The 22,209-nt window shown below is 32.3% G+C and overlaps 2 protein-coding genes and 1 pseudogene across 2 annotated transcripts; 1 reads left to right on the forward strand and 2 right to left on the reverse strand.

Moving 5' to 3' along the window:
* Nucleotides 1–8,096, forward strand: LOC134268538 (alpha-(1,3)-fucosyltransferase C-like). Its single transcript, XM_062750803.1, has 2 exons — nucleotides 1–133; nucleotides 6,928–8,096. Exons 1-2 carry the CDS (start codon nucleotides 115–117, stop codon nucleotides 8,070–8,072), a joined length of 1,164 nt encoding a protein of 387 aa, XP_062606787.1. The 5' UTR covers nucleotides 1–114; the 3' UTR covers nucleotides 8,073–8,096.
* A 960-nt stretch (nucleotides 8,097–9,056) lies between these two features.
* On the reverse strand, nucleotides 9,057–13,868 carry LOC134268534 (microfibril-associated glycoprotein 4-like). Its single transcript, XM_062750800.1, has 5 exons — nucleotides 13,835–13,868; nucleotides 11,577–11,719; nucleotides 11,354–11,450; nucleotides 10,839–11,003; nucleotides 9,057–9,348 (listed from the first exon to the last, which is right to left on the reverse strand). The coding sequence occupies exons 1-5, from the start codon at nucleotides 13,866–13,868 to the stop codon at nucleotides 9,092–9,094; spliced, it is 696 nt and encodes a 231-aa protein (XP_062606784.1). The 3' UTR covers nucleotides 9,057–9,091.
* A 693-nt stretch (nucleotides 13,869–14,561) lies between these two features.
* On the reverse strand, nucleotides 14,562–15,729 carry LOC134268540 (uncharacterized; annotated as a pseudogene).
* Nucleotides 15,730–22,209: the final 6,480 nt, after the last annotated feature.

Raw genomic sequence — 22,209 nt, forward strand, 5'->3', positions numbered from 1 at the left:
TGCATTGTGTGAACAGTATGTTAACTTTGTATACAGGCATTACGTTTAGCTGAACACGATCATTTGTTTTCCTTCGAAACATCAGCCTTAAAATATAATGTAGTTCTCAACATCATGAAGCTGTCAACTTCTGGTATGTAAATACAGTTTTACTATTTGGTAGATTTTATAGGTTTAAAAAATCCTTAATTTGCAATTGATAAATCTCTTCAAACTCTTTTTCATACATGTATTTATTGCTTATATTTTGGAATTCAATTAAATCTCTATTTATTATATTGTTGTTTTATGATACGATTCATTGCTTAAATTAAATGCTTATTGGGGAACCAACCTTTTAAATGATATTTTTATTCTAAATTAAAAGTAAAATAAAAATACATTAAGAAAAAAAATGTAAGGGGGGGGGGTGTTGGATCTCAGCCAATCAGAGAGAGGGGATATTTTTTTTTTCAAATTATATCAATTATATAATAAAATGAATTACAGTAATTTGTTAAAACAGATTTCATTTGTTATACCAATTTTTAAAATCCTTTATTACAAACTGGGCTTCTGTTCTTATATGTTCTCGAATTTTCTTCCCAATTTGCGGCCCTTGATAATGCTACATTGTATTAACTTTCAATGAATATATTAAGTTTGTGATATGATGATTAGTAGTATTTTATCAGTTCAACCGAGTACCATAATTGAAGCTTTACACAAATGTCGGAACAATATAGATAGTATCTGTAGATTGTATAATTATGCAAGATTTATTTTCTACTTCAAAGTGAAAATATTGATTTTGCTATTATTACGGTGAAAACGTCACTTTCAAAAATCGCTTTTATTAAACAATTCTGTCTTTCAATTACTACAAAAGAGATATACTTTTAAAATAAAAATAAAACAACGAACATTTATAATGCTCAAAAGCAATGCAAATCGGGAGTAGAGCAAACGCGGACCTCTGAGTAAGCGGGGGTGGAAACAAGTGCCAAGTAAGGCCAGCATTTTTTTATTTTTAGGTTTACAAACCCGCCGCTCAAGTTTTTGCATTTTCAGAAAAAAAATAAAATTGAGAAAAACAGAATTTTTTCTTTCCGATGTCAAATTTGAGTCGGGATCGAGATTTCAAATTTACAAACTCGTACTTCCGGTTTTAAATGAACATGGCGGGTAATGAAGGAAGATTTGTCAAGTCCATAGCAGCACTCAAGTTTGGTTTAATGTAAATATTTATCGATAGGAGTGCCATTCAAAACGTTTCAACCGTTCAGAGAACAAATAAAATGCTGACGACTTTGTTGCACAATGACATGTTGGTGAGATAATTATTTATCCGTAGTATTCAAAAGTATCTGTCTGTGATAAATTTTCCTCCCACACGCTTAAAACTGCCCATGGTAGCTATTGTCAGAGACATTGTTTAGGTTTCTGTTAAAGCTTACAGTCTTAACATCATTCTTCAGAAAAGGGTCGCTTATGCATCAGATGTAATGAATAAAACTATGGGAGAAGTTAAGTCCATTTTTAGGAAGAAATAAACAACAGCCTAAAGAAATAAAATATTTCAACTATTTAAAAATATGTTCAGGCATGTAGTATTGTTTATGGCAGCCAGAAAAATTATTTTACAGAAAAAAATCCACCCTACCCCCCAATACTCCCTGTCTGTTTTATGAAAGGAATTATTATTTTAGGTCTCAAGTATATTAATATTATAGAACAATTTCTACACATTCACCTAACACATATTAAAAACAAAAATAAAGATATATTGAAAGAGTTTAAAAAAAAAAATGATTTTTAAAAAAATCTGTATTTTGTCCATCACAAGATTTATATCACTGGCCCCATCTGGTAGATGATGAGATAAACAATTAAAGGTTCTATTTTCCCCTTTGTAACCCTTATGTGTCCCGTGGCAAGAAGCCTGTTAGGAGAGCATAAAAAAGAAGCAAATATTAATGTAGAAAAGTCGATAATAAATCCAAAATATAATTTTATTTTTTTTTTATTTCCTCCTCCTACGGGACTTTTTCATTCTGATGTTCGTAAACCTAAAAATAAAAAAATGCTGGCCTAAGCAGTAATTCGTCGATCGGTCTCACCTACCGTCAGTTCCTTATCATGTTCGGATAAACAGAACAACTTAATACGATCTGTATGAAGAAAAAAAATCAGCCAACACACGACTTAATAACGATTCTATTTACCGACAAGATTTTTTTAACATTAGAAGAGCTAGGTTCTCTTTATGTATAAAATGGCCCTGTTCTTATATCAATTAATTGACTATCACCTTTTATCCCATTTCATATATAAATATAAATCAGTGACCTGGTGCTTTCATTTGCTGTAACAAAATTCTTTTTGAGAATCCAGGTATTTGAAAACAAGCTTTAAGAAAATGCAATGTTCTTGAATTTTGCAGAAAACATGCGTACTTGACTGCATTTAGCAAAGAATAAAAGATGAGAACACCCCACGATCCAAAACCTAAAACATGTTTTGTGATCTTCAGTAACAGATCTTTCATTATGCAATTGTATATTTTGGATCAGAGGTTTGCTCTAAATGAAATATTGAAAATACATCAAATTTGGCAATTTTAAAAGATGAAAAAAAGAAAGTGGGCGCACTAGATAGGCAGTCGGCAGGAATCACTGACACGAAACAATTCAGATTTAAATGTCCAAGTACCATGTAGTTTTAATACATATCTTATACAATGAACCTAGAAACTTCATGGAAATGGATTTCTGTCGCATGTTTGTTTACTTGTAAATGATTTATTTCAATTAAAAGATGTCATGAAAGATAAATTATCTATGCTGGATACATTTGATAGAGTGTAATAGAACTCTAACACTAAATGATCTTTTGTGCTCAACGTTCAAATGCACTGAAAATATTGAATGTAACAGAACGATCGAAATTGCTATTTTTTTTTTATTATTCAATAGTTTTTCATCAGATGTAACTTTGTACGAGGGTTGTCCCGTAAAATCGTGGACAAAGCGTTTTTCTCGAAAAGTAATGGGCGCACAAAGCTGAAAATTTCAGTAAATGTTTATTTATCATATTTAAGTGCATGATAATTTTTTTGATAAAATATAGGCAAAAATAAAGATTTTATTATGCTTGAATGTGCACGGGGTATTGTCCTACGGCGCACGGTCAAAAAACCAAGGTTTTATTTAAGAATACACAAGTTTGAATTCAAAATTAAAGTTCTAAATACATAAAATTTGGATTAAAATTATCCTAATTCAATTCCACAATCAATTTTGTAGTCTTTGTAAAAATTTTAAGGCATTTGGTTAATTTTTGGCAGTTTCTCGAGCATTCGAAATGGGAAAGTGTAAACAGAACACACGAAAAATGGCGACGTTTTATGACGTTACGGCGCACCGGAGAACAGTTCAGTTTTATTTCGATGTTGTAATGACACCTTTAGAGACTTGAAATGACCATAGAAGAAAAAAGATTATAAAAATATCACCATATCTTAAGTATATAAATGAAATAGGAGTTTTCTTAGCGAAGTTTTTTTTGATCGAGCCCCTGGGGAGTACAAAACATACGGACAAACTCCTAATGTACATGTAATAGCAAAAAGACGCTGTCACAGTAGACAGCCGATATGATATTTTCTATTAGTTGAATGATGGTGAGAATATTGTCCGTAACTTACTAATAAATCTTCAGAAGATCGCATGAGGGTGCCAGTTGGTTCTTCAGCTGTTTATGGAGACTAAAGAATGTGTATCAATGAAATTCCTAAAGTTAAGTCGGACTCATCCAACTTCATTTTCAGCAAAGAGAAAACGTGACGCTGTTTTAGACACTTTGACGTTATAATCCATGCGCCGTAAGGTGATACAATACATGGCATAAAATCTCATAATATGTTTATTTATGCATATATTTATCTGAAATTTGCTGTGTATATTACTAAAATATGTACTAAATGATAGTGAAAATTTCAGAACGCAGTGATGTTTATTTTTCACACTAGACAACTTGTCCACGATTTTACGGGACAACCCTCGTAGTTACAAGTTCATGTATGTTTATTTCTAATTGGGAACGTTAGCACTATAAATGACAATTCGGAACGCATTGAAAAATAAAACAAGTAATGTAAAATAATTTATAAAACATAATTTGCAACTTTATTCAAGGAGTATTTTTTTTTTACTACCAATTCAAAAATTTCATGCAAAAAGAAAAAAAATAAAATTAAAAAAATCACTGTATTCGAACCTAAAATGCTGCCTCTTAGAGGGCCGAATCCAGCGACAAACGTATTTAGCTACCGCGGGACACCATACGTACCCAGTATTTAAATCATTATTTAAAGCCAAAGCACTATACAGTTGGACTTTGTCAATTTTCTACCAGAAAATAAATGAAAAAAGTTGAGATTTTGGTACTTCTGGGTCGTCTCTCCATTTTTTAAACAACTGTAATAAATTTTACGATTAAAAATACACTGATAACGCATTTAAAATTCATGGAGAGAAGACCCAGAAACAACAAAATTAATGAAAATCGGCTATAAAAGAGTCGTTTTTTGCATCATTTGACTCCTACGGCTATATCCAGGTGCATATTCAAATAAAATCAAACATATTTAACTGAATATTTGCCCATTTTACATTCACCTAAAACACAATCATTAGCTACGTTTTGAAAAAAAAATATATAAATCAATGATATTTTTTAAATTCTTTTATGAGCCAAAATTCCTGCCGAATCGCCATCTAAAGCGCCCACTTTCTTTACAGGATAAGGGGAAAATGACGTATTGTATTATGTCATAATGCAATGACTAGAGAGAAAAATACGTCATGTCATGCCAGTAAGGGTCCAAGTGATAAATACTGCATTTTCAACCAACACTGAGCAGCTTCGATTTTTTCAGAAATTCACAGGGCTAAAAAGGGCCCTAAGTGACTCTTGCTTTTTGCAAAATTGTGTTTTTAAACGAGACTGTTGAAATCCTTGTTTCATCAAGTTATTTGTTAGTAAATTGCCTCATTTCAGAACTTTTTCAAATGTAAAGCAAGCTCTTGCATATCGAATAACAGTAACTGGGAGACATAAACTCCATATGCAGGATTTAATGTTACATAAATGAGGGCGATAAAAAGGTTAAGTTATCACGTTAACCTTAAATATATTTAGTATTTGTTCCTTGTAGCTTTACTTTTCTCAAAGACTGAGGATGAAATAAAAAAAAAATACCAGGATTACAAAACCCAAGCTTTTTTACTATTCTGTTAAATTACGACAAGAAAAATGTCATCAAAAAATCTTTTGGTAGACGTTGAGATGCTTCATCCTCTCTATCGTCATATCATACTGTCAAATACTGACTAGTAGTACATGTATATTCTGTAAATGATGTAATATTCTCCATCAAAGAGCTAGGAAATGTCAGCACAGAAAAGGCATAGTAAATATCACTTGATTTAATCGATGCACATTGCTTTACCTACAATGCTACGTTGTTTCGTTGTTTTTCTTCAAAGTAAGAAGTAGCCCTCGTGGCGCAGTGGTTAGAGCGTCTGCTCAAGAGTCGCGAAGTAAGGAGTTGATCCTTACGTCGCGGGTTTGAATCCCAACCGTGGGACGAGGAGACCGGTCCTATAAACTGAGGTCCCGTGTCGCAATAGGTGCTGGCAAGAAAAAGATCCCTCCCTGGCCCTGAGTGTAGGTCAAAATTTGCAGCTCTCCAACGGCAAGTGGTGGTGTCTCCATATGAGTGAAAAATTCTCGAGAGGGACGTTAATCAATATACAATCAAAGTACATGTAGAAATGTTCACACTCTTCAGTGAAAACGTACAACTGAAAGTTGAGGCATCATTGTAATTTAGCTGTTATAATAAACAAAAATAATGTAATCAACAGCTAGAGGAATCGATATCTTGCTTGTTGGCGAAGCCTGTTATGCATAAATTATCCCACGTTTCAAACTGTCTTGATGTCCTTGGCATATCCAACAAACTAGGCAGTGATTTCTTATATTTACATTTAATGGTGAAATAAAATTGAAAAATATAGGTTTTTAAAAATGTCCTCTAGTAGATTTAAATTACACGTGGCTTCCCATGACATTTTCAATAATCTCTACCCACTGATGACGTCAGACACGAAGACAGCCGCACGAGATTTATATGCACATTCAGCCTTCTTAGCACTGATTTTTTTGCATGGCGAAATTTACATTCTGGTTGAATTATCAAGATATCATTTCACCTAACCTTAAAAAAAGTTATCACAAAGAAAACAAGTAGATATTGAAATATTACAAAATAACATGATGACAAAGCAAAATCTCGGCCAAAAAACTTTTTACATGCTGAAAATATGTTACATAATTCAACCGATGGTTTCAGCAGATGACGGACATCATAATGAACATTTAAGTTAAAAAAAATAAAAATCGTCATTCTGTCGTTATTATTTGAAGCAAGTTTAAATCAAAGCTAAGTACTAATTTTTCTCATTAATCATTAAAGAACATTTACTACCAATATCTCGAAAATCGTATCGAACTGCTTATAATATACTTTACATACCTCAATTTTATGTAGTAAATGTGGTATAATAAACTCTTGCGGAATACAATCATTTTTGGATGATTAAATTTTCATATTTCCTTCCAGGATTTGCTATCAATAAATAACCCTCTTAACAGCATCTGATCGCTCATCCAAAATATTACTGTTGAAGATCACATTCAAAATCCAAATCTCAAATTCTCATTGAACATACTTCTCCATTGCATCTGATTCTTTCATTTTTTAATCTGTTTAGATTTGTTTTTAGGGGACTTTTGAGCTTGATTGATGTTCGTTGTTCATGTACGTGTGCATCCAGGCAATCATGCACCATATAATAAAAATGTAATTTACTTTCTTTTCAGGGGAAAAGGCTTTTTGGAATTATCTCATAGTCCTGGTGTTCTTAGTAGCTGTGTCAATATTTTTCACTCAACATGATATGAAGTTCGTGATATTTGACACAATGTCAACTATGTTCCTACCAAACTTCAACAAAAGTTTTGTACCAAACTCCAACAAAAGTTTTGTACTAAACTCCAACAGAAGTTTTGTAGAGAAGGATACAATTTCTGATAAAAGGATTTTAATTCTCATCTACAACACACCATCTTATTTAACAACATTTATAAATTATTTCAACAAAAGAAAGTGTCCAAAAATGTATAATTGTTTTGTTACTCAAAATATGAAAGATTTTCAAAACAGTAGTGCTGTGATATTTAACATAGAAACGTTGCCCAAGTCACCACCACAAAAATTCAAGAATCAGTTTTGGATATTCCATAGTATGGAACCAGCGACTTTGATGAAAAGACCAAAAAACCATTGGAATGGATTATTTGACTATACGATGTCTTTTAGACGTCACTCCGATATCTTTCGACCTTATGGACGTATTAAGCGTCGACAAAAGGAAATAAAGAGAAACTACAGTGAAATTTTCCGAAAGAAAACTCTTGATGCAGTATGGATGTCAGGACATTGTCCTGTTCCCTCCAAACGGAAAGCACTTGCACAGGAAATAGGAAAATACGTACACGTAGATATTTTTGGCAAATGTGGCACTAGAATGTGTGGAAATCCAACAACCCTTTTCAGCGAATGTCTCATAAATGTATCACGTGATTACAAATTTTATCTGGCGTTTGAAAACACTATTTGTCCCGATTACACAACCGAAAAGTTATATAACTTGTATTTATATGATCTTGAAATCATTCCTGTAGTTAATGGACCATCCAATGTTGCAGACTATTTACCCAATGGAACGTATATTAATGCCTTACAATTTGCAACTGTTACGGATCTTGCTAATATGCTGATTGATATAGGTTCCAGTGAAGAAAAATATACTAATTATCTAAAGGAAAAGGACAAGTATTATGACGTTGGCAATGCAGAAATTTTCTCCGATGCAATATGTCAATTATGCGAAAAGCTTACAATGCAAAATCCAAATGTAGAAACTGAAGATTATTGGACCCGCTTGTTAAAAGACAATTGTTGATTAAACACATCTAAGAATTAAGAATATTTTCAAATACTTTTACTTTCAAAAGGTAATTCACTTTATTTTATTTTACAAGAACAATTTTAAAAAATATGCATCAGGAAAACACCAAACAGTAATCAAGCTCGAAAGTAAAAAAAAAAAGCAAATCATGAGCAGAACAAACATGGCTAAAACATTAGAAGTAGGCTCAGGTGCCATGAAGGAGCACGCATCCACTGTCGATAGGACACATTCGTCGTATGCCCTCTGTTATGATCGGTTTATTTAAAAAATCCATTTTTAAAAATTTTAAACGCATATGAACATGAAAATAAATTTTAAATAAGGAAAGAATTCAACATATCTGTTTCATGTTTCAATGGTTTTACAGAAAAAAGATGTTATTGGTATTTCATGATAAACGTTATGACTACAACTTCGCTCACTTGTGTATGTAGTCTTATGCTGACTGATGTTTTTCATACAAATTGTTAGGCCATTATTTACACAATGAGTTATAATTTATTGATTTTTCCATATTCCCGATCATGACAAGGAACACACACGGGGGGGGGGGGGGTGTGACCGGGAAGACTTACTTCGCGAAAGCACCTGATCCCACCCCTGATAATTTTAGAAGTCCGTCTTTGCTGATTTGAGCTTGGTCAATATGTTCGTGATCCCCATATTTCTATCACGTAGCTATTACGTCTCATAACTTTTCAGCGTTGAAGTCCCCAATGTGATACAAAAATACAGCTAAAGAGATGGTCAAAAATACAATAATCAGAAAAATTGATTTGAAGCTTCATCTTTTCTTTCAATTAGAAGAATTTTAAATGTCAAAAAATCCTGTCCAATGTGTGTGAAATAAATTTCATGTCTCACTACAAAACATAGTGTCCTCAAACCATACAATATGCTAAAAATTCTAAAATTATTTGATAAGGAATAACGCAATTATAATAAACAAACAGAACTCCAGAAATTATTTATTGACTTTTTACAGATCAAAAAACCTGGTCCTTTTTATATCAGTTATGATGACGACGTACCATCATTACATCACTCTTCAACGAATACTTTGAACCTTTCCATGTATTCCAGATAAGCCCCTTCCACTCTTTCAATGATTTTGGGTCATTGGTGTACCTCCCGTTTAAATGTGCCCTGAAACAGTCTTTGAACCACCATGCTCCACCGTGGACTATTGCACAGTTGTTACCATATTTATCATTATCTCTGTCTTTTGTAGTAAATTTCATTCCATTTGCATATTCCATGGATTCTCCTTCAAAAAATAGAATAATAGCTAAAGGATTTCATGATGGAAATATCAGATCGTTAATAAATATAAACGTAATATCAATGTTTAATTTTTTATATTATCTTTGATCATGACAAGAAGCACACAGTGGGTATGATCGGTCGGCAAGGGATGCTCACTTCACCATGACCCCGATCCCACCTCTGATGTTAGGGAGGTCTGTGTTTGCTCTGCTCTTATTTTATAATGTTCAGTGGACTTTTCAGCTCAAATACTGTTCGTTATCTCCACATATTTCACCAAATTAAAAAAAATATATATTTCCAAAAAAGAATATACAGGGTGTTTTATAATATATCGGTATGTTACATTTTGAATCTTCAATTTAACAAACACCAGTGAAAGATGCAGATAAGTCTTTTTATCAAATTGATGCATGTATCATTAAGATTTATAATGTTTAAGTATCATCTAAAATATTAACACTGAACATAATCTTAAACATTAATGAATATAAGCGAAATTTCCAGGTTGCGTCATTTTTTTGAATTTCACAACATCAAAAGCTCACCTTACATGTTAATTCTTAAGGATCTCCATTATTTCAACAACAAATGCAAGTTGCTTCTTGAAATTTTTACAAGTATAACTTTGTCACATATTTTTGCTTAGACACTCGTCATGTAAAGGTCTATGTTCTTTTTTAGCTCATTCAGTATCTGTGGTTCAGGATTGTAGACCCTGTTCCATAAGAACCCCTACAGAAAAGAGCCCAAGGATTGAAAATGTCAAATGCAAAGGTCAAACTCTTTCCTTGCATTATTGAAAATTTGTACGCTGGTAATTTCAAATTACATTTCAAAGTTCATATATGCTGAAAATAAATGCTGATATTGCCAGCATCAATTTCTGAAAATATTTATCAGACTCTTTTCTAAGAAGTTTGCAACACTAAGAGTCTCCATTTCACAAAAGAAATCTCTGCTTCATTTAAAGTCTCTAGGCTATCTGGAAGTCATTTATTACATATTGTCTGTCCCTGTCCTTTAACCTTGTTTATATAATACTAGCCCTCTGATAAGCATCTTAGTAAGCTTCTATTCTTTTGGAAAATTTATTTCATCAACTTCTGAATGAATAGTGGCGAAATGAATTTAAAAAAAAAGTTTTATAATTCAGCACTGAGTGTGTAAGTTAAGTCCATTTCGAAAAATACTCAAATTATGACATCCGCGTTTATAGCACAATTAATCATTGAAAGACCGTGATTTCCTTGACTTTTTCACATGGAACAAAAGTGTAGATTGTCATGTTTAAAATGGTATATAGTTTGAAATAAAAGTGTGATAGGTAAGAAAAATAATTAAATTTAAAAATGTTACATATATAATATTATGAAACACCCTGTACTAAGACTTTCTATTACATTAGATTCTTTGCTTTGTTCCCATGAATAAAAAGTTCTTATGTTTGGAAAACAAATAATTGAGCTATAGGGAGATAAATCAATTTACCAGCAGTTCCAGTATATCCACCTAATAATATTTGGTAGCCATTTGATTCATTGGAAATGGAGAATTTGCTGTACTTGGCATATCTAGTGTTTCCCTCAAAATCAGCAAGGTCCACCCTGAGCTCGTGCTGTCCGTGAACTGTAACCTCGTGAAGAGCCTGTAAGCCTTTATAAAAAAAGTTTTTCTTAGACAATGATCCACTAACGTACAATTTCTCAATTAAAACTGGCTACGGATAAATAAGTTGATGATACTTTGATCTCAATAATCTACTTTTAAGTTAACATTTCGCAAATTGAGTCACTACTATGACCTTATTTCAATTATCTTTGGAACGTTGACTAACGTCCTTCATAAAAAATGTCAGGCCATTATCGCCATAATAAATTGTATATAATTTCTTTTTAACATGCTGATGACAAGGATCATACACGGGGTTTGATACTTACAACTCTAGCAATATGTAATACAGAATATAAGTTTATTCTGTGATATCAGAAGCGTGAATATATTACCTAGCCAAAATTCTCCTCTTACGGACCCAAATCCTTGTTTATAGTCCTTCCAATTTCTGTAGAAGTTTACAGAGCCATCAAATCTTTTATGAAATACCTACAACGTTAACAATTTTATATTATTCATTTGGTTCAATACATTAATTCAAAGATTAATTTACAATCCACGCTAGCCATAGTACAGGCATATTCTATTTTGACGGCATTCAATTAAGAAACCTACTGTCCATCCTCCAGTATCGGTTTCCATGTCACATAAAACGTCATATCCTCTGCCGCCTGATGGAAAAATTTTATACACTCCGCTGTGGGCTTTTGGCCATTTCCTTTTAATATCACTACAATCTCTCGGTATCAGTGTTGTTTCTAAAATTAAAAAAAAAACAAAAAAAAAAAACGACTGTTTTAAGTTTATATTTCTTGGAAAATATCTTTTCAAGAAAACAAAATGATTTTCGCAATTTATTGTAAATCAACATTTCAATTATGGTATACTTTCATGAAAATGATCATCGTCGGATACCCAGGGGTGATCTCGTCTTTTACAGTGATAAGTAAAAGACGAGATCACCCGTGGGTATCCGACGATGGAAAATGATTTAAATTAAAAAAAACTGTTCAATAACTGTGACTTTTTAATATATTGGAGACCAGTAAAAGATTTCTACAAAAAAAACGACACACTGAACCAATACAATCACCTGGAGAGCTAATTTTTCCAACGGGAATCCTGTATGTTCCGCTCAAAACAATTGATCCATTGGCACCTTTAAAAATATTCTGGCTCCAAATATTTCTCATCAAATAGCCATTTAGACCTTTAACAAGATAGAAAACATCTAATGAAATATGAATATGAGAGTACATAATACCATTAATTAATGCTCATATTAATATCATCAAAAGTATTTTTTTAAAAACACAAAAAATGTACTGTTATCTTGTAGGATTGAAGAAATCAAATGTTACAAACCAATGTTCTTTGTCATAATAAATTTGGCTTCCAAACATATTGACAGAAGCATCCAAAAAGTCTTTAAGAGCATCATATATCAATATGTATACATATGCTATGAGAATTTTAAAACACGTACATTCAATCCCACACAAAATGAAATATATATATACGGTGTACTCTTACAAAGAGAGACAATACAAAGGCACAGATGTACAGTATCATTAATTTGAAATTGAGAATGTACTGCGTTTTAAAAACGCAAACAAGTGCTACAAAAATGACACCTTAAAGATTAAGAAAAGAAAATCAAGAACACATGAACACGCACTTAAATTTCATAAAAATAATAAATGAACAAGTAGTCCTACATGGGGCACTACGTTTGTGGTCATGCTTTTCTGCTTTTTGAACATTTTTTCCCTTTTCACACCCATGAAAGTTTTAACTCCATATCGTGAGTTACATCCTAGTTCTAAGTAGCCATACTAATAAATTTGAGTATGTTGTCTCGTTGATACGGAGAATCAATAAAAGTTGTTATTAACACACATGTAATATAAGAAAAAAAATCATTTCTGATTGGAGCCAAATCCAAACATCACTGTCAATATTCAAGAAAGAAAATGAATCTACATGACGTTGGGTTCGGGATGAGTGTCACCCTGCTTTTCTTAAGATCTTTTCTATTTTTCGAACAAGTAAAATTGATGCAAAACATCAAATCGGCCGCTAACATATTTAGCATGTCAAAAAAGTACTTTCACAATTCAAAGCATTCATGCAAGAAAAGCACAGGATATTCAAAGTTGAATTTATAGTGATAATTTTTATTTCAGGCCGTCTTCAAAGCATTTAGATAAATTAATATTTTTAAAAAATTAATAGAAATTTTAGTGCATTTGCTCAACCAAAGGACTTATCGATGTAAAAAAAAAGTCAATGATGAAATCAGTGAGAAATTCTTGGCATCAAAATGACGATGTAGGTTTCTGAAGATGAATTACGTGTTGATACCCTGGATTTTTGTCGTGATAATGCCTACATGGTTTCTGCAAAGTAGGCTAGCATTTTCATACAAGTTTTTACTAGTTGAGCAAATTTTCAATTTTGTTATTCACCATGGCATGCACTTTTACCAGGTACACGTATTATTATCCGGAAAATCACGACGATTTCCTTTCGTATCTTACACACTCCCTTGATGGGGAGTACCAATTGTAAATTCGTTTTATTTAACCATCAATTATCAATTATCTCATGCGAAATGATAATGAAATTGAAACATAATAATAACGATTAAAACTTAGTTTAAAGCAAGTTTTTTAAAATATTTTACTCATGATTTTATATATGTTATCATCTGAGAATTATTTTACTGAACTAATAAAATAATAACATCTCATTTCCCCAAGTGCACTTTTTAACACAACCACAAATAGATCGGCCGCTGCTGCGGCCGATAATAACATACTTTATTTTCACATTTCCATATACTGATAACTACATGTATTTCTTTTACTTACCATGCAGCTTGTTTTTATAACAAGTATAGCCCATGTGCCACAAATTGTCAAATCTTGGCCATATCTATGCTTTCTAACACAAAGGCGGTGGGAGAAAAATTAATAAAGGGGGGAAAATTAATAAATAACTGTTATTCTTTCAAGCATATTTGGTCTATATCTTAAAGGGACACGGACACAATTTCAACTGATTCTTTTAAAACAAAATTTAATGTTTACAATTCCTAATTAAAGCAATTCAAACAATCAGCAAAACTTCGAATATCATTTGTTGATTTACAAAGGAGATATATATGATTTAAAATTCTTCATGATGTAAAGAAAGCTCGTGTCTTGTTTATGTTTACATATAGAAAATATCATATTTGTAACAAAATGAGATTCAGCAAATCACTAGAAAGTGTCTATTTGTATTTAAAATTATATTCTTTACTGTTTTGAACGAACATATATTGGTATAATCGATGTAAACAAAAACATGACACGGGCCTTGTTTACATAACAAAGGTTTGGAATTCTAAATCTGTCTCGTATCTCGACAACTGAAATTCAAATTTTTCATAATCGTTGAAAATGCCTTAGTTAAGAATTTGTAAACATAAAAAATTATTAAATTTGAAAATTTTCAGCTGTGTGTCCATGTCCCTTTAAGCTCTTCAAGATAAATCTGTTTAAAATGTATTTTGAATATCAGGCATTTTCTATATTGTACATAATACAAATACAAATACAAATACTTTATTGGCACAAACACAATTACAATAATTGGCAAAGGCCCACTGAACATCATTAAATGTTTACATATTTTTCAAAAATTGTCAAGTAATTGACTTCTAAGTTCAAAACAGTCTCTGATAAATTTAACAGTAACTTTCAAGACTTTTTCTATATTACTGTTTACATATAATTGTAACATATATTTCTCATTGCTAAAATTATTATTTTTCTTTGTTATGTTATAAATATTACTAAAGAATGTGTTTCTTAGCTTAGAGTAAGAATTACATTGAAAAAGAAAATGTATTTCATCCTCAATCACACCAGTATTACAAACATTACAATTAATATCTTTCATTTCTTGATGTGGAAATATATCTACCACTTTCTATTGCAAGTTTATGTGCGCTTAGTCTAATTCTACTAAGAGATGATCTCTCAGATCTTTTTTTGAGTAAATCAACATAAGGACTTCTTTTTCCTGAGTATACTTTCTTGAAGAAATCAAGTTTTTCTGAACCAAAGATTTTTGACGTTTGCTCCTGAGTGAACTGATCAATGATTCTTTGTTTAATGTTTGGTAAAAGGTGTTGGACGGAACCTGTATATTTTGTAATGTTTGAGAATCCAAGATTATCTAGAATAGAAAATAATTTCTTAGTCCAAGAATTACAGTTACTTGTGGATTGGTAAAGTTTAAAGGCCAAAGAATCAGAAGTTTTCAGGTGATTCCAATATTTGATACTAGAGAGGGAAATTTTGGACCAAAGTGGTAGTCTTTTAAGTTCCGCTAAACAACCAGCATTGGATGTTTTGCAGTGCACTCCAAGGATGTCTTTAATAAATTTTAAGTGAAAATTTTCAATATTTGAAATATCTTTGGATGAGAGATCCACTCCCCATATTTCACTACAATAGAGAAGAACTGGAAGTACAATAGCATCACAGAGTTTTTCTAAAAGTTTACATGGGTTATCAAATCCAATAATTCTTTTCATTTTAAAACATGCTTTTCTAGCCTTTTCAATAAGCACAGCTGTTGCTAAATTAAACTTCCTATTACATTTCATCATAATACCCAAATAACAGTATCTTGGTACAATTTGTATTGCATTACCATTAAAACTAAATTCATTTCCTTGAGGCTTGCCATTTGAGTTAAATATCATAACTTTAGATTTATCTACATTAACTTGAAGTTTCCAACTTGAGCAATAGTTACTGAGAATATCAAGACTGGTTTGTAAACCGCTTTTGCTTTCTGATAATATTACAATATCATCAGCATATAACAGACAATTTACATGAATATTGTTTGCTTGCACAGGATCACATTTTCCATTTTTTAAGTCATGGACAATACCATCAATAAAAACATTAAAAAGTGTGGGGCTTAAGACATCCCCTTGTTTGACACCACACTCAGAATTGAATACATCATTTAATCCATCAGAAAATTTGATTCTAGTCATTGTATTACTATACATGGAAAATAAAATATTGAACATTTTTTGGGAAGTATTACATTCAAGAAGTTTATAGAATAAACCTAATCTCCATACAGTGTCAAATGCCTTTCTAAGATCAATAAAAGCAGCATAGACCTTTTTGTTTTTGTAGTGATCAATTATTGTTTTTATTGAGAACAAATGGTCTGATGTTCTACAGTTTTCCTTGAAACCAATTTGATTTTCACTTATCAGTGATGTAGAGTTTACAAATTCAATTAGCCTAGTATGGATTATTCTGTTGAAAAGTTTTCCTAGATTTGAAGTAATTGATATACCTCGGTAGTTGTTAGGATCAAGCCTATTACCCGACTTATACAGTAATACTAAATAGCTCTCATTCCAACTTTTTGGAAATACACCAGAATTAAGTATAAAGTTAAATAATTTTTTAAGAGGTTTCAGCATTACAGATCCCCCACTTTTTAACATTTCATTTGATATCATATCCATTGAAGAACTCTTTCCATTTTTCAGGGATTTAAGGGCACTTCTTATTTCAGTGATAGTAATATCTTGTTCAAGGAAATGGTTATGATGTAGTTTTTCTTTCAAGACATGAAATTTATCTATTATACTTTTATATATACATTTGTGGTATCTCTCTATTATATAAACATACAGAGAGAAATTATCTTCAATTCTGTATGAAGTTTGTCAGAGGTCAGAGGTCAATACATGACCTAATCATACGGCGCAATAATATCTACCGGTACCGGCGGTACGTGACCTGCTCTACTTGCTTTTCATGTACAAAAAATGAACAAAACAAGCAAGTAAAATGATAAATACATTGTAAATAAGTATTTCAGATTGTTGGCTATCGATTCAACCTGTGAACATACAGAAAATTAACCATTAGGGGTCTAGCTTTGTTTACATTTTTTTTTCACTTTTGTCAGCTGCACAGTCTCTAACGGTCATCCTTATTTTTTGGGTAGACCTTTCGTTAATCTTTCATGATAAACTAATATTTTATCTTTAAATTCTACTCACGATAAATGTGTAAATCTGCTGGAAAATATCATTGCAATCATGCCATGAACAGCTGCCAAACACCTCGGTGTTTTTGTAGTCCAATGTAAACATGGTAAAGCTGTCGCCAGTGTCTCAGTGTTAATCAGTGATTTACAATAAGTATGCCCTTAGTTACTGACATAGTAGAATGTTTTTGATCAAACTGCAAATAAACTGGCTCCGACAAGTGTCTCAATCCATCGGATCCACCTATCCCTTTCCGGCGACCGAAATTCCTCAAACTTTTTATCATCAAACTTTGGACGTGTTTCTTGTGTCTTTTCAGCATCGATTATCAATTTCACGAATAAAAATATTCCCAGACAACAATCTGTTCACTATTACTGATCACAATTAGCCTTTTACGAAATATTCCCTTCGAAATAGACTCCTTAGCCTAATGAATTCGAAGCGTAACCGCCATGCAAGCCGATTTACACCTTGCGTCATTTTTCAAAACCTACGACGGACGGTTAGTGCAATAATTAATTCGAAAATATTCAATTGACTGTTTCAAATGTATATATAAGTAATAAATAACAAGTTTATAAACTTCAATGGGAATTGAAGTGGGTCGGTACGTGATCAAATCTTCTGAGAAGGCCTTCGGCCTTCACAGGATTTGATCACGTGACCGACCCACTTCAATTCCCATTGAAGTTTATAAACTTGTTATTTATTTCTTAAATGAAAATTATTGTAATTGTTGTCAGCTTTGTTGAGTTTTTTAAAAAACTGATAAAAATCCTCAGGGTGAACATCATGAGATGAAATTTGTCCAGCATTGATTTTATCTAATTTATTGAGTAATTTCCAGAATGACTTTGGATTTTTATTAATATTGTTGTTAATGTCATTACATGTACATATTGTGTTTCTGTAATTTTGCTCTTCAAATTTACATAATCTTCTGTATTTTGCCTTGTATGTATAGAACATTTTCCTATATTCTCCATTAAAAGGGTTCTTGTTTACAAGTTTTTCATAATTTTTTACTGTAATTCGCAGATCAGAACATGACTGTGAGAACCACGGTTTTTTCTTATTTTTACGAGTTTTATGCCTAGGTCCTCTCTTAATAAGTTTAGTCGATATTTTTGCACACTCAACAAGTATTGAGCTGAAGGCTTTTGAAATAGAATCACTATCAGAAAATTCATCTTTCAAAAATTCTGAAAATTTAATTTGGAATAGATTGCTGTGAATGTTCTTAGTGTAAGATTCTATTGCATCATTATTCCACAAAAACTTTCCAGGAACTGGTTTTAAATTATTTGAGTTATTTGAGCTTGGTTCTGAACAGAAGCTGTCGAATATTGCACAAGTAATTGGACAATGGTTTGATAAGGAAGTAAAATCTAGTACTTCAAAATAACCAATTGAATTTAAAAAGTCTTTTGATACAAGACAATAATCAACTAGATTGCAACCGTTATAGGTTATACAGGTGGGTCGACCTGTTAGGTCAATCGTTGTTCTACCGTTTAAGATTCGTAAACCCGATTCTTTACAAAGGTTCAGAAGATTTTTGCCACTATTGTTAATGTGCTTGTGGTCAAGATTATTTCTTGACAAAAGTTTATCTGGTTGATAAAGAATATCATCTGAATTAATACGTTCAGAATCAAATAAAACAAAATCAGGTTGGGTATTGGTGTAGGCATTTAAGTCACCTTGAACTATTACGTCACCATTTCTACTACATTTTACTATGTCACTTAGTAAAACTGAATATATTTGTTCAATGTCATTCACATTGCCATTAGAATATTCGGGAGATATATAAACTACTGCAAGACAAATATCTCTTTGTAATCTAAAGAAACTTTGATCAAGTTTGATCCATAAAATATCTGGATGACTATTGTTAATTGGTATAATACCACTTATAATTGTAGGTTTTGCATAAATATGTATTCCACCGGAATATCGTCTTGCCTTTTTATGTTTTTTTCTAGAGCTTGAGTGTGAATTAAAATGTGATTGGGAAATGCACTGCCTTGATTTGTTTCACCTAACCAGGTTTCCACTAGGCTAGCTATGTGAAATTGTGACAACTGCTCTTGAAATAGGGGGTCTGGGATTTTTTTATTTGAAAGGCCCTCTATGTTCCACATACCCACCTTCAAAAAATTTGAATTATATGCAACATGTTTGGAATATTTTTTCATGATGAAATAATAGAGATAAAGGATACTGGATTACACATTTTGAAATTATAGTACAAGAGCTATAAACATATATTTATACCAAAAAAAAAATAAAAAAAAATGATTTTATCAATGACATAGAAGCATTTCTTCTGATATTACGAATTTTAAAAACTATTCATATAGAAACCACATTATGCTTATTAAGTAATACATCAGTAAAGTATACAATTATGTGGTCTATGAATTACACTAAACACAAAATTGGATAAATGGTACATATTATCTACATTAATAACTGTAGATTGAAGTAAATTCTAGTGCACATAGATCAGTTTGATGTCAAAATTGAATACCATACCTAAAAGCGTACTAAAAATACAAATATAAAAGTATTAAATGAACCATTATTTCTAAAGCTGGATGATATCTTAGACAATATGATCAATGAAGGTTAGTAATTTAACAGTATTCTGATACAATATAAACAATTACCGTAATAACGTAAGTATTAACGATAAGTTTACAGGCGCAGAGGACATATGATATGTCAACGATGGAATTGAGGGATAGACCAAGGTGCGTTTCCAAGGATTCATCGGTGGGTAAAACCATGGCATAATGTTCGGTTGGCTGGGAGATCCACTCCCACGTACGGACATGTTCATTTGTCTGTTGAGTTTGTTATATTTTGCGGTTCTTTCTCCCGAATTTGGGAAGGGCTTGTGCTGGTTATTCCCCCTCTCCCGTGTGATGTTTAGAGCAACTTTCAGGTGCTTCACAATGGCCGGTAGGCCTTTTTTGAAGTTTAAATGTATATTGTCGTGGAACATATCTTCTGTGGGTTCAAATGGGTCCACCATTATCACGCTGGTATAGAGACGAGTAGCAGTATGAATTTCATAGTTTGCCCGATCCACCATACTGTTTTCCATATCTTTTCTGTGAAGTATTGGAAGCAGAAATATTTTTGAATTCCCCCATGATGATGTGCACAATTCTAAAAGGTGCTTAAAATCTTCTTTTTTCACATTGTTGTTAGCGAGATCCCTCGTTCCTATGTGAATCAACACTGATTTGGGGTTGAATTTGTGACTGTGCTTCTTGACGAAATCTGAATACAATTTTGCTCCTCCTCTTATGAATCGTACTACAGTCTTTCCTTCGGGTGTAAATCGTTTGGGTTGAATTTTTCTAAGTATAGAATCACTTAGGATGAGGATGTCACAGTCTGTAGTGCTGTTCGTGGCCTCACCTGTTAGAGGCAATTTTTTGTCTGATGTGTTGGACAGCGTTTTATCCTCAAGGGAAAGATTTACCGTCGAATGGTCTATAGGTTTATCATAGTTGGTTGGACGCATTGGTTGTGGTTCTTGTTCATGTCGTGTTGGGCTTGTGTTTACCCTGGGAACAGAATGTTCACTGAGATGGTTCGCATTATGGTCAGGGGCAAGCCAGGATGATTTTGACATTTCAAGTTGTTCAATGCGGTCTTGCAGGTTTGTGATCTGTGACTGAAGAGTTTCAAGTGATACTGTATGCCCTTCTTGTAACCCTCTAATTTCTTTCAATTGATTATCCAGGACATTGGGCTTCACATGTAATGAATCAATAGCAGAGTTGCAGTGTTTGACTTTGGAGTCAATAGAGTCTAATTGTTCATGAAGCTTTTTCTTATGGTCCACAAAAAGTGACTGGGACAATTCTGGTATTTGCGAGATTTGGCCTTTGACCAAGTTCAGTTGAGAAAGTTTTTCAGCAAATGATTTGAGAGTGTTATCAATTACTGATAGCATGTTGTGGACTTCGGTGAATTTCATTTCTATAGTTTTACTATGCTGCTGTACTTTTTCTTTAGGTGTTATTTGTCGTTTAAGAGCCTGACCTGATTTTTTGATTGGGGTGGATTGCGAGATGTCTGTACCGATTAATTCGCTTCCAAATGCTGCTTTTAATTCAGTCTCTGAATTGTTCAATGTGGCAGCTACTTCATGTTCACTGTCAATGTAAGTGTCACTCACCGTCTAAGAAATGTCTTGTGTATTGGCTGTGTTGTGGCTCAGAGCTTTGTTAATCGTCACATTGCAAGTGTATCTTTGCATCAGTATTGTCGTCGGAATTCACGACATTATCGATGTCATCTCCTGTAAGACATTCGTCGAATTTTGACGGAAGTTTGTGAATGCGTGATGTTGCCATGACTGTTCAATGTTCAATTTGTATCGTAATTATCCAGCATCCGATATCAAACTATACTTAAAATATGATCAACATTAATAATGTTGTGTTTTTAAACGTAGATACCTGATGATTTAATTTTTTCTCTCAGCAAAATTTTCTGAAGATGCTGCTTCGCCGGAAGCGGAAGTATTATATTTATGAATGTTCAATATAGAAAATGCCTGAATGCATGAGGAGTTATTGTCCATGGCAACATTTTTAAAGATTGAATATAATTGATTTAAAAAAGAAAAAAAAATATAATTCTTTTAATAAACAATTAATTGCATAACACTTATTGAAAAGCATTCACCCAAAAGATATTTTTCCAATAGGTATGAATTTAGATTAGGAATAATTTTTTGCAAAAACCTATGGCATCGCAGGAAATGCGTTAATATACATAATTTACAGTAGTCAAATTTATATGTTTAAGCTAGATTATAAATATGAGAGATAAACTACATGTAAGTTGTTAGCATATTACACATTCATTGTTCTCCCTCAACCACTGAAAAATCATGTTCATAATTCTACCAACTTCTAAACAAATTTACAGAGCTATCGAAGGCAGGTCCACAAATTTAGAATATACCATCCGATGTTTCGAACTTAGATACTTGTACCGTGTCATGGTAGGCTTTGGCGCACTAAAGTACCATCACTGCCCAATGGCTTTAAAATTGAGTGCTGAGTAAAGGTATAAATTTGAAGTCATTACCTGCATATGATAACGTCACTTTATGAGGGAAAAATGATAATA

The sequence above is a fragment of the Saccostrea cucullata genome, unplaced genomic scaffold (assembly GCF_032062105.1).
Source record: "Saccostrea cucullata isolate Sc308-1 unplaced genomic scaffold, CSIRO_AGI_Scuc_v1 ctg228, whole genome shotgun sequence".
NCBI classification, from domain to species: domain Eukaryota; kingdom Metazoa; phylum Mollusca; class Bivalvia; order Ostreida; family Ostreidae; genus Saccostrea; species Saccostrea cuccullata.